The following is a 15,555-nucleotide window of genomic DNA, read 5'->3' as shown; positions in this document are numbered from 1 at the left end:
AAGTATAAAACGAGAAAGGAACAATTAGTGTAATCATTATATAATAATAAATTGTCATTCATATAAACAACCAATGGGAAATAATCTGAACATAAAGTAATACGGGTCTTACTAAATCGGGAAACCGCCTGCCCGCTGGGTGGGCTTCGGCCTCTAGGAGTAGAATCTTCTTAGGTTTCTCGCGTTCCACGTTCTGGGAACTTCCCTGCCGTGCAGCCGTTCCATATTATAGGCACCACTGCCGACTACTTCCTTTATCTTGTACGGACCTTCCAATTTGCTGCCAACTTTTCTTCCCCTGGTGTCCGGAGACTCACGTCATTGCGTCGTAAAACTAGGTCGTTTGGCTCAAAATCTCTCTTTAGCACTTTGGCATTGTAACGCAGGGCCATTCTTTGTTTCAACGCCGTCTCCGACAAGTGGGCCATTTCTCTAGTCTCGTCTACCAAGTCCTTTTCCACGGCTTCCTCAACTCCTCCCAAGAGTAGTCATGGGCTCGGTTCCCCAATCTCTACGGGTATTACGCGTCAACCCCATAGGTGAGTCGGAAGGGCGTCTCCCCAGTAGATGACTGTTGTGTCATGCGATAGGACCAGAGGACTGACGCTAGCTCATTTGCTCAGGCTCCCTTCTTCTGGTCAAGTTGTTTTTTAAGACCTTGTAGAATGACCTTGTTCATTGCTTCGACTTGGCCGTTGGTTTGGGGGTGCTCGACAGACGAGAACTTCTGCTTTATCCCTAAACCAGCGAGAAATTCTTCGGACTTCTTATCGGCAAATTGTGTTCCATTGTCCGAGATGACGATCTCGGGAATTCCAAATCTGGCTATTACTTGCCTCCACGTGAATTTTCGGCAGTTTGCCGAAGATATGCTGGCCAACGGCTCGGCCTCCACCCACTTGGTGTAGTAATCGATGGCAACAATTGGGTATTTAACCTGTCTAACAGATCAACTCCCCATTGAGAGAATGGTCGGGAGGCCATCAGTAAGCTCAGTTTAGCCGCCGGCGCTTTGTGAAAGTTGGCGTTCTCCTAGCATATCCTGCATTTCTTCACGAACTCTTTGGAATCCATAGTCATAGAGGGCCAATAGTAGCCGGCCTTGACGAGTTTCCGAGCTAAGGCCTTTCCCCCGATGTGGTGGCCGCAACACCCCTCATGGACTTCGCTTAATACGTAGTTCGTCAGGTCTGGGTGTAGGCACTTCAATAGAGGTTGGTTCAGTCATTTCTTAAATAGTTGGCCTTGTATTATTGTATACTTGGCCGCTTCTCTCCTTAGTGCTTTTGCTATCTTGTCGTCATCAGGGAGCTTACCGTTTTCCAAGAAATCGATGATTGGATCCATCCATGAAGGGTAATCGGCTGCCTGTGTTATGTGTAAGGTCACTGTTGGTTCCTTCACTAAACCTTGAATCAGAGATCGGTTTCCCGTTCCTGGCTTTGTGCTTTCCAGTTTTGACAGGAAGTTAGCTCCGGTGTTCCTCTCTCTTGGAACGTGTTGTACCGTGACCTCGTCGAACTCCTCTCTCAGCCTTTTGACCCTCTCCAAGTAGTGACGGATCCAGAAAATTTTTTCAGTGGGGCAAAATATATATAATATAATAATAATTTTTATAATTAATGTTATAAAATAGGAATATTTTTTAAATTATTTAACCAATAAATTAAAATAAAATAATAATTCAAAATAATAACAAATAATTTAGAATTCCATTCTTCTAGGTTTCATATTTTGAAAATATTGAATAATCTTTTCATTGTCAATACAATCAAATGTCTCTCTTTCTATGTATGTCACTAAACAATCATTTAAAAATTCGTCTCCCATACGGTTCCAAAGTCGACTCTTTATGATGTTCATAGCAGAAAAAGTTCTTTCAACTGATGCAGTTGCTACGGGCAAAACTAAAGCTAACTTCAAAAGAAGAAACACTAATGGATAAACAATATTTTTTCGAGTCTCAACCAACTTCTGAGAAAGAGCACCAATTCCATTTAAGTCTGAGAATTGATCATCAGAACGCACATCTAGTATGAAGTTCTCAAGTTGACTGTCAAGTGCCAAAAGTTGAGTGGAAGAAAATTCTAATGGATAGAATTGAGCTAACTGGATCAACTTCTCCTTATCAAATGCAAAAAATGAGTGTCTTGGATTCAAACAAGCTATGCAAAGAAGCAATTCAGTATTCACCTCTGTAAAACGATTATTGAGTTCTTGAAGTTGTCTATCAACTACTTGATAGAATATCTCAACTTGAAAATGATGAAAATTTGATATCTTTTGAACTTTGCGTCTTGATCTTCCTTGTGACACAAATATATCATCCATGATTGGAACAATAATATCATGTTTGTCACAAAACATTGAGACTTCGTCAAGTAAAAGAGACCAGCCATCATCTCTTATATTTTGCAACCGTTGCTTAGACACTTTGACTAATGCCATAGCATTTACAATGTCTTGATCATTCCTTTGTAACGCTTGAGATAACTCATTAGTAACTCCCAAGATATTTTTCATCAAGTGCAAGTTGAAAATGAATTCAAAGGATTGAATGACATTCAATAAATGACATGCTTCAGCTCTTTGTTCTGAATTATTTCCATCTTCCTCAACATATTCAAGAACATTAACTACAGAAGGAAATAAAGAAATTAATCTAAGTATAGTTTCTTAGTGTGAACCCCATCTAGTGTCTCCAGCTCTTTTTAAAGCTGTTTCTTGATTCAAACCACGCCCACTAGAAATTTCTCCACTTTTTAGTGCTTCAATTGTCTTAGTCATTTGACTATCACGAAGCATATCTCTTCGTTTACACGAAGCTCCAACAACATTGCACAAATTAGTTAACAAATTAAAAAGCAAAGCAATTTCAACTTGTTTTTTTGCAACCGTTACAAGAGCTAACTGAAGTTGGTGAGCAAAGCAATGTACATAGAAAGCATAAGAATTTTCTTTCAATATCAAAGTTTTCAAACCATTAAATTCTCCTTGCATGTTACTTGCACCATCATATCCTTGTCCACGTACTCTTGATAAACTTAAATTATATGTTTCTAATAATGACTCCAATGCTAATTTTAGAGATAAAGCATTAGTATTAGAAACATGAACAAGACCAAGAAAATTCTCCCTAACTTGTCCTTCTTTGTTCACATACCTTAAGCAAACTGACATTTGCTCCTTAATAGAAATGTCACGGGCTTCATTAACCAATACAGCAAATAATTCATCCCCAAGATCATCTACAATAACTTTTGTTGTTTCCCTTGCAGCAGCTCTTACAATATCTTTTTGAATTGAGGGTGCTATTAATTTAAGATTCCCACGAGCATTTTTGAAAGCACAACCAATCTCTTCATTATGTTGCGCAAGAAAGTTTAGAAGTTCCAAAAAATTTCCTTGGTTAACAGAATCATCTGTCTCATCATTACCACGAAAGACCAATCCTTGTCGCAAAAGAAATCTAATACAATCAATTGTTGCTGTCAAGTGAATTTGATAATTCTTTTTAGCTTGCTCAGATTGTTTTTCAATAGCAGTAGTGATGTGTTGTTTTGGTCTCATAAGTGCTTCACATTTTCTCCAAACTTGATTATGAGCGCTATCATGAATCCCAACATGAATTTGTAGTCTCTCCTTTTTTTTCCAATTTGAAAAGCCAGTAGTTACAAAAGCATCACCACCTTCAGTCTCAGGTTTCATAAGATAACAACAAAGACAAAAAACAGCATCTTTTGATATACTATACTCTAACCAGTTGCCATAGTCATCAAACCAATTAGGATTAAATCTTCGAAAAGAAGAACCACAAGCAGTTTGCGGAAAATCATGAGTCCTTGGTTGACAAGGACCTTTTTGCAAATATGCACATCTAACTTTGTCTCTGTCATTCGGGTGATAACTTGAAATCTTTGGTCGTTGTCCTGGATCTGCTATAAGATTATCTACTTCGAATTCTAAAAACCTCCTTTTATTAGAAGAGGTCGATGAATTATTTTGGGATCCAATCTCCAATGATGAGGTTCTTTTGAAATATTTCTCTATTACTAATAAGATAAAATTATAAATACAAAATTATAAATACAAGTATAAAATTATAAATACACAATTCTACACAAATTAAAAATTACAATATAAAATTATAAATACAAGTATACAACAAAATAATTTAAATAAAACAACAACAAAATAATTTTTAGCCTCTCTTGTCAGCCACTCATTTCTTTGCCTTATCATTGCTTAAAGAGAATTTGCCTTATCATTGCTTAAAGAGAATGCTTGTGATTTGTGAATTCCAACAAAATAATTTAAATAAAACAACAAGAAAATAATTTTCAGTCTCTCTTGTCAGCCACTCATTTCTTTGCCTTATCATTGCTTAAAGAGGATGCTTTATGCTTGTGAATTCCAATCAAGAGGAAGGTATTAGGTAATCAAGCAGCTATGAAAGAATTAAAAATTCTCAATCTGATGCAACAAATAGAATGCTACATCTTAATCAACAAATATATATCAGATCATTAAAAGGAATCATCAGAAGATTTCTACTTTCTACATCCAAAAATTCAAAATCAATATTAGACTATTAGTTGATTATTGACTGATTTATATTATTTTCTCGTATTTATACATCAGAACAAATTAAGTCTTCAAAAATAATTAAATCAATGCACAAAAACAATTAACAAATAAATTAATCAAACTAAACTTGCATTACATCAGAACAAAATCAAATATTCAATACAAATTCACAATTAACAACTAAATCAGTTATCAAACAACAATGAGGCAAATAAGTGAATAAGCAGAATTGCAGATCTGTGAATCATGATTCATGACTGTACCAAAAAAATCCAAGATTGAATTTGAACAGTTGAACTCTAGGAAGCAAAAGTGTAAAACCCAGTAGATAGTAGCCAGTGACGGATCTATGCGGCGTTCAGCGGCAGCAGGACGAAAGCCAGGCGTTCTCTGCTGAAGCCTGAAGAGTGAAGACTGAAGATTGAAAACCAAAGAGAGAAGAAGATCGCAGATTTGCAATATTCGAAGAAGAAGGACGAACGGATCGGAACCGGTCGATGAAGAAGAAGGCAGAAGGAGACGCGGAGATGTGGAGACACGGCAGTAACTCTGGAGACAGGAGGGCAGAGGCCGGAGAGCCAAAAACGTCAGCGGGGAGAGAGCCGTGACACTGGCTGAGACGCGAAGCGGCGGAGTGGCTCTAATATCTGGAGATAAGAGTGCCGACTGCCGAGTGCGGGCTGCGAAGTGCGAAGGTTGGAGGCTGCGAAGCTTGGAGGCTTGGAGCAGATGAAGAAGATTGGAAAAAGAAAGGTTAGGGATTTGATTTGGGGTTGTGGGGTCAAAATAAATTATATAGTAGGGGCATTTAAGACATTTTATTATGAAGTACTAAGTAATTTCTGAAATTTCACTGGGGGCAGTTGCCCCCACTACTCAATGAATGCATCCGTCCCTGTCTCCAAGTATTTTTGCAACAGTGCGTCCCTGACCTAATACGTTCCATTAATCTGTGATGTGACAACTTGTGAGTCACTGCATACCTCCACTCTGGTGGCCCCAACCTCCCTTGCCAAAAGTAGCCCGCCAAGAAGGGCCTCATATTCTGCTTGGTTATTGGACACCGGGAACTCGAATTTGACTGATTGCTCGTAAACGATCCCGATTGGGCTTTCTAGGATGATCCCTGCTCCATCGAACGTTTGGTTGGAGGCTCCGTCCACATGGAATTTCCACCGTGAGCTCGGCGTCTCGGGAGTATTTTCCGTTACTTCCACCAGGAAATCGGCCATTGCTTGGGCCTTTGATTACATGTCTGGGTTCGTACTGCAGGTCATACTGAGATAGTTCGATTGCCCATATCATCATCCTACCCACCAAGTCGGGTTTTAGTAGTACTTGGCGGATCGCTTGGTCGGTCCTGACGATTATCTGGTGTCCTTGGAAGTATTGTCGCAGTCTACAGGAGGAGGTCAGGCGCACATACGCCAGCTTTTCCAGCTTACTGTACCTCAGCTCTGCTCCTTGCAACGCCTTGCTCACAAAGTAGACCGGTTGCTGGATCTTCCCTTCTTCCCATACCAAGACGGTCACCAAAGCCTCATCAGTTACTGCTAAGGACAAGTATAGCGTCTCTCCATTCATGGGTTTGCCGAGGACAGGTGTTGCTAAAATTATACTCTTGAAATGATTGAGGGATTCCTCACACGCCGGCGTCCATTCGGACACTATCCCTTTTTTTATCAAGTTGAAGAACGGAAGAGCTTTGGCAGCCGACGCACCGAGAAAACGGGATAGATCCGTGAGTCTTCCCGCCAATCTCTGTACATCTTTAACACATCCCGAACTCGTCATCCGCAGGATTGCTTCACATTTCTCCAGGTTGGCTTCCACTCCTCTTTGGGTTATCATGAATCCTAAGAACTTCCTGGCTTCCACGGCGAAAGCGCACTTGAGGGGGTTAAGCCTCATGTTGTGCCGCCGCAGAGATGCGAACACGGTCTCAAGATCACTAATGAGGTCTTCGGCCTGGGTGGTCTTTACCATGATGTCGTCTACACACACTTCCACCGTCTTGCCGATAAGACTGCTAAATACCTTGTTCATCAGCCTTTGATACGTAGCTTCTGCATTTTTCAGTCCAAACGGCATCACCTTATAGCAGTACGTACCCCCTGGCTTTATGAACACCGTTTTCACCTCGTCTGGCCGGTGCATCGGTATTTGGTTGTAGCCAGAGTATGCGTCCATAAAACTCAAAAACCGATACCCTGCGGTCGCGTCTACTAAGGCATCAATGTTAGGGAGGGGGAAGGAATCCTTGGGACAGGCCTTGTTGAGATCGGAATAATCCACGCACATACTCCACTTCCCATTGGCTTTCTTGACAAGGACTACATTCAACAGCCAAGTGGAGTAGTCTAGTTCTCGGATGAACCTCGCTTCTAGTAGGCTAATCGTTTTCCTGGCCACCTCGTCAGCTCTTTCCTGGGACATTTTCCTTCTTCTCTGTGCCATCGGTTTAGGTTCTGCCTTCACAGCTAGATGGTGTGACATGAACTAGGGGTCAATCCCCGGCATGTCGGCTGGTGTCCAGGCGAATAGATCACCATTTACCCGGATCATTTCCACCAATGGATCTTTCAAGTCATGAGGGAGCTTTCTATTCACGAAAGTGAACCTTTCTTCCGAGTCACTGACCTTGAACTTCTCAAGGTCTCCTTCAGATTCTGGCCTGGGCTTGTCGTCGACCTTGGCATCTAGATCAGCTAGGAAGACCCCGAATGCCTGTTTGGACTTCTTTCTTAGGGAGAGACTGGCGTTGTCACACGCGACCGCCATTTCCAAATCTCCTCTGATGGATCCAACCGACCCATCATCAGCAACAAACTTCATCATCAATAGCTTGGTACAAATCACTGCTCTGAACTCATTGATGGTTTTCCTTCCCAAGATGAGGTTGTAGGCCATTGAGTCCCTTAGAACAACGAACTCCGCCATTACCGACCTCTTCTCTCGATCTCCTCCTATGGTGACTGATAGGGAGATTATTCCATCAGGCTTGATAAAGTTATCGCCTAAGCCGACCACACCGTGTTGGTGGGTTATCAGGTCGGTGTCTCGGAGGCCCAGAGCATCAAACACATTACAGAACATGATATTCGAATCGGCTCCGGTGTCTACGAGGATTCGCCTGACCAGGCCAGTTTCCACTCTCGTTGTGATCACCATAGGAGGGTTCTCTGGCAAGTTGTTGAACCATTGATACTCTGGTCCGAATGATACTGATGGGGCCCTCCTGGAGGAAGGTGCGGGACTAGACGATGACACAGCCAAGACTTTGGCATCTTTCATGAATGCCGACTTCGACCTGGGGACAACGTCTCTCCCGACTACCACGTTCACAATGGTGAGGCCGCGTTCATTGTCATCGGGTTCTTGTCTCGGTCTCACGGCGCGGCTCCTGTTGTCGCCAGATCGGTCACGATCCATCCTCTAGAACATCCTTCAAATCGAAATAATCTTGGGTCTTGTGGCTGAAGCCCTTGTGGTAGTCACAGTAGAGGTTTTTGTTCCCTCCAGTTCTATCCTTGAGTTGTCGGGATTTCGACTGGATGCATTTGTCGGCTATCTGCTGGTACACCTCGACGATCGGGGCTGTCAGGGGAGAGTAGTTAGTAAACTTTCCTACACGGGGGAATGACTTAAAGTTTTTAGCTAGCCCTCCGTCCTTGTTGCCGATTGCGGGTTGCCGCTTGTTGGCTGCCACGACTTGGCTAACCTCCTTGTCGTTGATATACTTCCTAGCCACATTTTGGATTTTTTGCATCGTCCACACGGGCTTGGTGGTAAGGTGCTTCCTGAAATCTTCGTTCAACCTGTTCGTCAAGCATAAATTGGCCACCGAGTCGTTAGGCTGTCAATCTCCAAGTATTCATCATTGAACCTATCTAGGTATTTTCTGGCTGGTTCCCCGCTTCTCTGTGTCACCCCCCAGCAAGTTGATCGAGTGCTTGGCTTTAGCAATACGTGTGGTAAACTGAGCTAAGAGGCGCGGGTTATGTCCGCAAAGGTTGTCACGGCTAGGGGAGAGCATTGAACCAGCGGATTGCGGCCCCGCTAAGGTTACTGGGAAGGCGTGACACCTTCCTTCATCACCCACTCCTTCCAGATTCATCCTAGCCTCGAAGGCCGTTAAATGTTCTTGGGGGTCTTGGGTCCCATCGTATCTTATGTCTGTTGGCTTATCGAAGTGCTTCGGTAGCCGGACGTCGAGAATGGAGTGGTGGAAAGAGGTTGCCCCCATGATTACAGGGTGTCGCCTTCTCCTCGGCCTTTCTCTAGTGTTATCATGGTTTTCCTCCATGGTATGTCTCACCGGAGGTCGGGTGTAGATTATAGGATCTCGCCGTCTTCTCGCTAACTCCCTACTTTCCCCTTGACTTTCTAATTCTAATCGGGGGGTCGGGGTACGTCTGGAGTGGTCTCTTCGGGGGCTTCTCCCTCTAGTTTTCCCCCTTCTTTGAGGAGACCGGAAATGATCTTGCCCTGGAGCTAGTTGGTAGCCCTCTCTGCTTGCTAGCTCCCGCTCTAGGTTCTGCACCCTGTGACGCAGCTCCTGCATTATTTTGGCACTGTCGCAACCTGTTCCTCCAAAGGGACGCCTCTCTTGGGAATGCGAGGGAAGCTCAGGTCGCCGCGGGGGGATCTTGTGCATTTACGAGAGGAAGCCACAGAGGCTACCCGACCGATTCGAGGAACCATTTCATCCCCACGTGGTTCGCCTCCGTCCTGTGCCTCCACAGGACCTAACAGAAAGTCCATTCAAGCCAGTCCCCACAGACGGCTCCAATGTTCGGTACTTCGGGTCCTGAACGGGTCGATGATGCTTTGAGGGTGATGATGGGAGCTGGCTTAGGACCGGGTCTCTGGTGAGTGAGGGCTGAGGCTTCGCGACGTCCAGAGCTATTGCGGTACGAAAAAGGGGGGAGCCACCTGCAATGATACTCCGACGCTCAAGTCAGAGTTTAGTGTGGAGATAGTGACGTACCGTGGGGAGGGTTAGGGCACTCCCCATATATACTCTGTCAGTAGGGCGGGTCCCACAGGAAAGATCCCTTTCTTGGAAGTTTTCTTTCCCAGCTGTCATGTGGTTGGCTGCCAAGGAGTAGGTGTCCGGATCGCAATCCGGACGTATGAAGCCCGCTGGGTCAGCCGCTCGACTCGGGTCGTTCTGTACACCGGCTCGGGCTGGACAATGCACCAGTTGGGCTGAGCCGGAACAGTAGTAATACATAAAGAAAAAATTTTTGCACCACAACACATAATTATTACCAAAAGAAATATTCATATTAAAATATTAAAATTTTACATATTGCAAATCATGAAGATCAATCACAAAGTACTGGTCATTTTTTCCTATTTTTGACCATGATATAAGTTTTTCCTTTTCAGTCAAGAGTCTAATAACATCTAATTGAACAAAAAAATTGAATTAAAAATACCAAATTTAGGACAAATGAGTGAATAATATAAGAAATTATAACTTTGTACGAGTATAAAATAAAGAGAATTTACTGATTTATTTTATGTTGAACGATAAAATTAAGAATAGTATATTAATAAACGGATATACCTTAAAAAAGTCATAATACAATTTTAAATATTTTCATAAATAAACTATTAAAATTTTTGTTATCGATAAGATGATGCTATTATACAATTTTTCGGCAAAACTTAAAATTAAAAGAAAAATAATTTTGTGTGGATTAATATAAATTAACTATGTACCAAATAAGTAGAATCGTTCATTTGTTTGTTTTAGTATATTAGCATGGGCAAGTAAATCTAAATGATTATCCAGAATTTTACAATTATCGACCGTTTTATGTACTATACGTGGCTCCTTTTTAAAAGATGTTTTGCACGTGTGTACAGTCAGAAGATATATTCCGCTTGATTTTTCAATCTCAAAATTTGAGAAGACATAGACCTTCCTTTCTATCAATTCATTCTCAAATATTTTTGTCAAGTAATTCTTGATTGAACAATGAATTTTATCGTACTACAAAATAAATTAAATATAAAAGCTATTAGCATTTACAAAGCTATTAAAAAGAACTGTCTTTGACTTATGAAATGGTGTACTTATAAAATTAACTTAAAATATGAACTACAAATATTTATAAGAATTTAATTTTGATGCACTGACAGTGTAAGGTAGTTTTACACGTGCATCCAATTACGTAATGACACATCAATAAAAATAAATACCTTTCATATTGACCATGTGAATGGTCATCCAAAAGAACGGATGTGATTGCACGACTGTGTAAAACGCTTTACACTGTCAGTGTATCAAAATCTATTTATAAATTGAACTTAGCATTACTTGAAAAAATTTAGTAAACGAATCAACTAATCTTATTATCTATTAGAACTATTTTTATGTAAGTAGTCTTACTCTTGTCAAACTTGGATGTGATTTTCTATAACCATATAATTTTTGTCTTTATTTTCTATATTTTCTCTTCGTATAATCTACTATAGGTGATATTATTGATAAGATCGTAGGTAGTAGCCATTAGGTATAAAAAAAAATAGAATAAAGACTATATCAAAATTATAAATTTTTTACATGATAAACATGACAGAAAATTTATTATTATTTATTATATATACTAATAATATATCAATAATTTTAAAAATATACTAATAATACTAATAGTTTAAAGATAATTGTACTACAGCTATGATAAATTTAGCTATTACTCTAAATGAATAAAATAAATAACATATTTAAAAACTTAAAAAAAATTAGCAGTAATTATGTTGGAATGTTCCCATTTTTTTTTCATTTTTTTTATTTGTCATTCTTTCACCCAATGTTAGATCAAAAAATTTCTAAATTTAAAATATAATAATAATATGTTATATGATAGAAAAATAATGAACTAAAAAGAAATATACATATATATATATATATATATATATATATATATATATATATATATATATATAGGGAGCCAATATACAAAGATATGTTATCGTAATAAAATATCACATTATGAGTAATTATATTTGTTAGGAAAATTTATTTATACTCTATATCTATTATATTATTTTATGTAAAATTAAAATCTACTCTTTTAATTTAATATTATATATATTTGCTTCCGATATTGTTCAAAATTAAATTAGGATTATGTCTAAAGTCTTAACACGGTAAACAGAATATAATTAATATTTAATATTTTAAGAATTAAATACCTAAAATAAGTTAATAAATAACAATAATTAATACCTAAAATATCATATATATATTTGTTCCCGATATTGTTCAAAATTAAATTGAGATCCTGTTCAAAATCTTAATGCCGTAATTGAGGTATAATTAATACCTAAAATTTTAATAATTAAATACGTAAAATAAGTTAATTAAATAACAATAATTAATATCTAAAATATTGAAAAGGAATTTTTTATAAATGTAAGAAATAAAAATTAAAAAAATAAATAATATTAGTGTTTAAATGAAGGAATTGATAAAGAATAATAATTATAAATAAAAATAGTATTTTTATTTTAGAAAAAAAACACATTAGAAATTGTTTAATAACCCGTGTCATGTACATGATAATAAATTGTTCAATAACTCGTGCTATGTATATAATAAAGTTAAAATTATAATTTTAAATTTTTTTATTGAAATTAATTTGAATTGTAATAATTTAATTAATAAAAAAAGTAATATGTCGTTCATTTTTTCTTAATCTAGTGTTAATTGTATCAACTCTAATATAATTATTAATCGTTTTTGTTAATCTATTTTTTTCCAAATTTATGATTAAAATAACAATTATAAATATTAATAATTAAACAAATTATTATATTATAATTATTTACGTTTTATTCCCAAAATTAAAAACATACTATTTCTTTTTTATTTAATAATTTTTTTATTTATACTATCAGTATATATTGATCGTTTAGTTAGTGATTTTTTTATTCATAGGGTATACTTATTTATTTTATTTAAATAATTTTAAATATTTCCTTATTTAAGTATACATATATATTAAGTCACATATTAAGTCACATATGTTAATTATTTTTTGATTTTTTTTATTATGAATATTTTTTTAGCCTACAATCATTCAATGATTTTATTATTCCATTCATACCATCATACGCGTAATAATATTCATAAATCATACTAATTTTCGTATTTATATATATATATATATATATGTATATATCAATTGTTTAGTTAATAATTTTCTTATTTTTAGAATATATTTATTTTTCTAAATAATTCTAAATACTTCTTTACTTAGTTTATATATATATATATATATATATATATATATATATTAATTATATGTAAATATATTTAAATCGCATATATTAATTATTTTCTGATCATAATTAATTTTTTTTGAGCCTACAATCATTTGATTATTTTTTATTCTTTATTATTAATATCATCGTATGTGTAATTTTCATAAACTATAATAATTTTTTTATTTATGTATACATATATATTAATTTTGTTAAATAATTCTAAATATTTCTTTATATATATATATATATTAATTGTACATATAAACATTTAAATCACATATATTAATTATTTTTTTGTTATGATTATTTTTTTATATATATGATTATTTTTTATTCTACAATTAAGCAATAATTTTTATTTTTTATATCTATGTATATTCCCCAATTTTCTTTCATATGAATGATTAACAATTTTTTTAAATGGTAATGTTTTTAATTTTTTTTTCTTTCACGTGTTTTTATATATTAGCAAGAAAAGCAAAACTACGTATGTGACTCCTTTTCTTTTTTCACGCCTTAATCTTAATTAATCAATCATTATGTCCACATAATATAATTAAATTTTTAATCATTCTAATCTATTGATGAATTACACTTCTCTTAATAATTATATTACTAATCTGAAATAAAAAAAGTGATACATATATCCAAAAAAGAAAACAAGCTTAAAAATAAAAAAAAGAAAAAATTTCATATTAAAAAGTTTAAAAATAATATATCCAAAAAAAATAGTTGTAATATATAAATTGAGACAACAATTTAAATTTCTCTAAAACTAATTTAATCAAGAGTAATGCTATGTGTACACCAAAATCAACCACTAAAATCAGTCACCAATATAACATACATGTTAGAATACAAATACACATCGAAATAAATTAAAATACACATGTATTTATACACAAATATATTAGTGACTGATTTTAGTGACTGGTTTTGGTGTACAAATAGCATTTTTGTTTAATCAAATACTAATATTAAAACTAAATTATTTAAATAATATTTAATCTATTCTAATCCTTAGATACATATAGATTAGAGTCATTCTCGTAACAACCAACTAAAATAACATCCTAAGATTGAACATTTAGAATCCATACAAATTCAGACCATCTTGTTAAAATGGTCAAACTAAATTGACTTTTATTCTCCTCAATGGCAATGCACCAGAAGGCTGGTAGTTCCTGAAAAAAATCACAATATGTTATAAAATTATTTTTAATACAAAAAGTTTAAGAGAAAAAAATTTAAATATAGTACCAATTTTTGAATTGCATCTTCAAGGTTGACACGAATTTTTCAAAACTGAACTTAAATTGAGAAAATTTAATCTCATTATATGCTCCACTTTAAATATTTTTAGACAAACGTAGAAAGTATGGAGGAGATGGGACTTGAACTTGACCTACAAAATTCCTTGAAAACAATTGCCCAGTCAAAGAAGAATTACAAATTAGAAAAAAAGAATGCTTTGATTCTTAGATTTAGACTCACGAATCATAAAAGAAACACTATATATAGCCTTTAGTAATATAAAAATAATTATAGGAATTAATTATTGCAATATCAATTTATCACTATCAATGTTAGTATCATATTTATGACAATTAGAATTATAAATTTATGTTTAATTTTTTATATAATTATAATTAAGATATTTTTTAAATTAGTATAATTATGCATTATTTATTAAATTCTAATTGTAATATAATTATAATAAAGATATTTTTAAAATAAATTTAGAAGAGAGAATAGTACTTTTATTTTAAAAAAAATTATGAGGAATTGACACTTTACTTTCATTAGTTGAAAAAAAATTCAATTTTAGTATATTAAGTTGATTATGTTATATAATATAATAAAGATATTTTTTAAATTAGTATAATCATGCATTATTCATTAAATGCTAATGTAATATAATTATAATAAAGATATTTTTCTAAAAATAAATTTAGAAGAGAGAATAGTACTGTCATTACATGAGAATAGTGTTTTTTTTAAATAAAGATATTTTCATAAATTAGTATAATTATGCATTAGTACTTAAATACTAATTATAATATAATTATAATAAAGATATTTTTTTAAAATAAACTTAGAAGAGAAAATAGTGCATTTATTTTGGCAAAAAATGGATTCATGAGAAATTGACACCTCACTTTCATTAGTTGGGAAAAAATTCAGTTTTAGTATATTAAGTAGATAGATAGATAGATTCATTAAATACTGATTGTAATCTACTTAATATACTAAAATTGGGTTTTCCCCCAACTAATGAAAGTGAGGTATCGATCCCTCGCGATTCCGTTTTCCCTCCAAAATGAACTTTCCTTCCTATATTCTAAATTATTTTATAAAAAATATCTTTATTATAATTGTATTATAATTAATATTTAATGAATAACACATAATTATACTAATTTAGGAACATATCTTTATTATAATTATATCAAATCAATATTTAATACATTACTAAACCACTTATCAATTATCAATTAAATTAACAATAATAATAATAATAATATATGATAATGATATGATAATTGCACCTGTCGTGGTAATCATGATAAGAATATTTGAATCTAATCATAAAATGATCAAATTTTATGATATTAATAACGCACATTAATTTTAAATATTTTTAGTCATTTTAATTATATTAATTTTAAAAATATTGACATAATT

The 15,555-nt window shown here is 34.8% G+C and overlaps 1 protein-coding gene across 1 annotated transcript; it reads right to left on the bottom strand.

Annotated features, from left to right (window-relative positions):
• Nucleotides 1–619: 619 nt before the first annotated feature.
• On the bottom strand, nucleotides 620–3,708 carry LOC112805859 (uncharacterized). Its single transcript, XM_025848184.1, has 5 exons — nucleotides 2,736–3,708; nucleotides 2,393–2,636; nucleotides 1,969–2,053; nucleotides 1,262–1,368; nucleotides 620–941 (listed from the first exon to the last, which is right to left on the bottom strand). Exons 1-5 carry the CDS (start codon nucleotides 3,706–3,708, stop codon nucleotides 620–622), a joined length of 1,731 nt encoding a protein of 576 aa, XP_025703969.1.
• Between the last annotated feature and the right edge of the window lie 11,847 nt (nucleotides 3,709–15,555).

Source organism: Arachis hypogaea, chromosome 6, assembly GCF_003086295.3.
Source record: "Arachis hypogaea cultivar Tifrunner chromosome 6, arahy.Tifrunner.gnm2.J5K5, whole genome shotgun sequence".
Classification (NCBI taxonomy): domain Eukaryota; kingdom Viridiplantae; phylum Streptophyta; class Magnoliopsida; order Fabales; family Fabaceae; genus Arachis; species Arachis hypogaea.
This window is presented reverse-complemented; position numbering and strand designations above follow the sequence as displayed.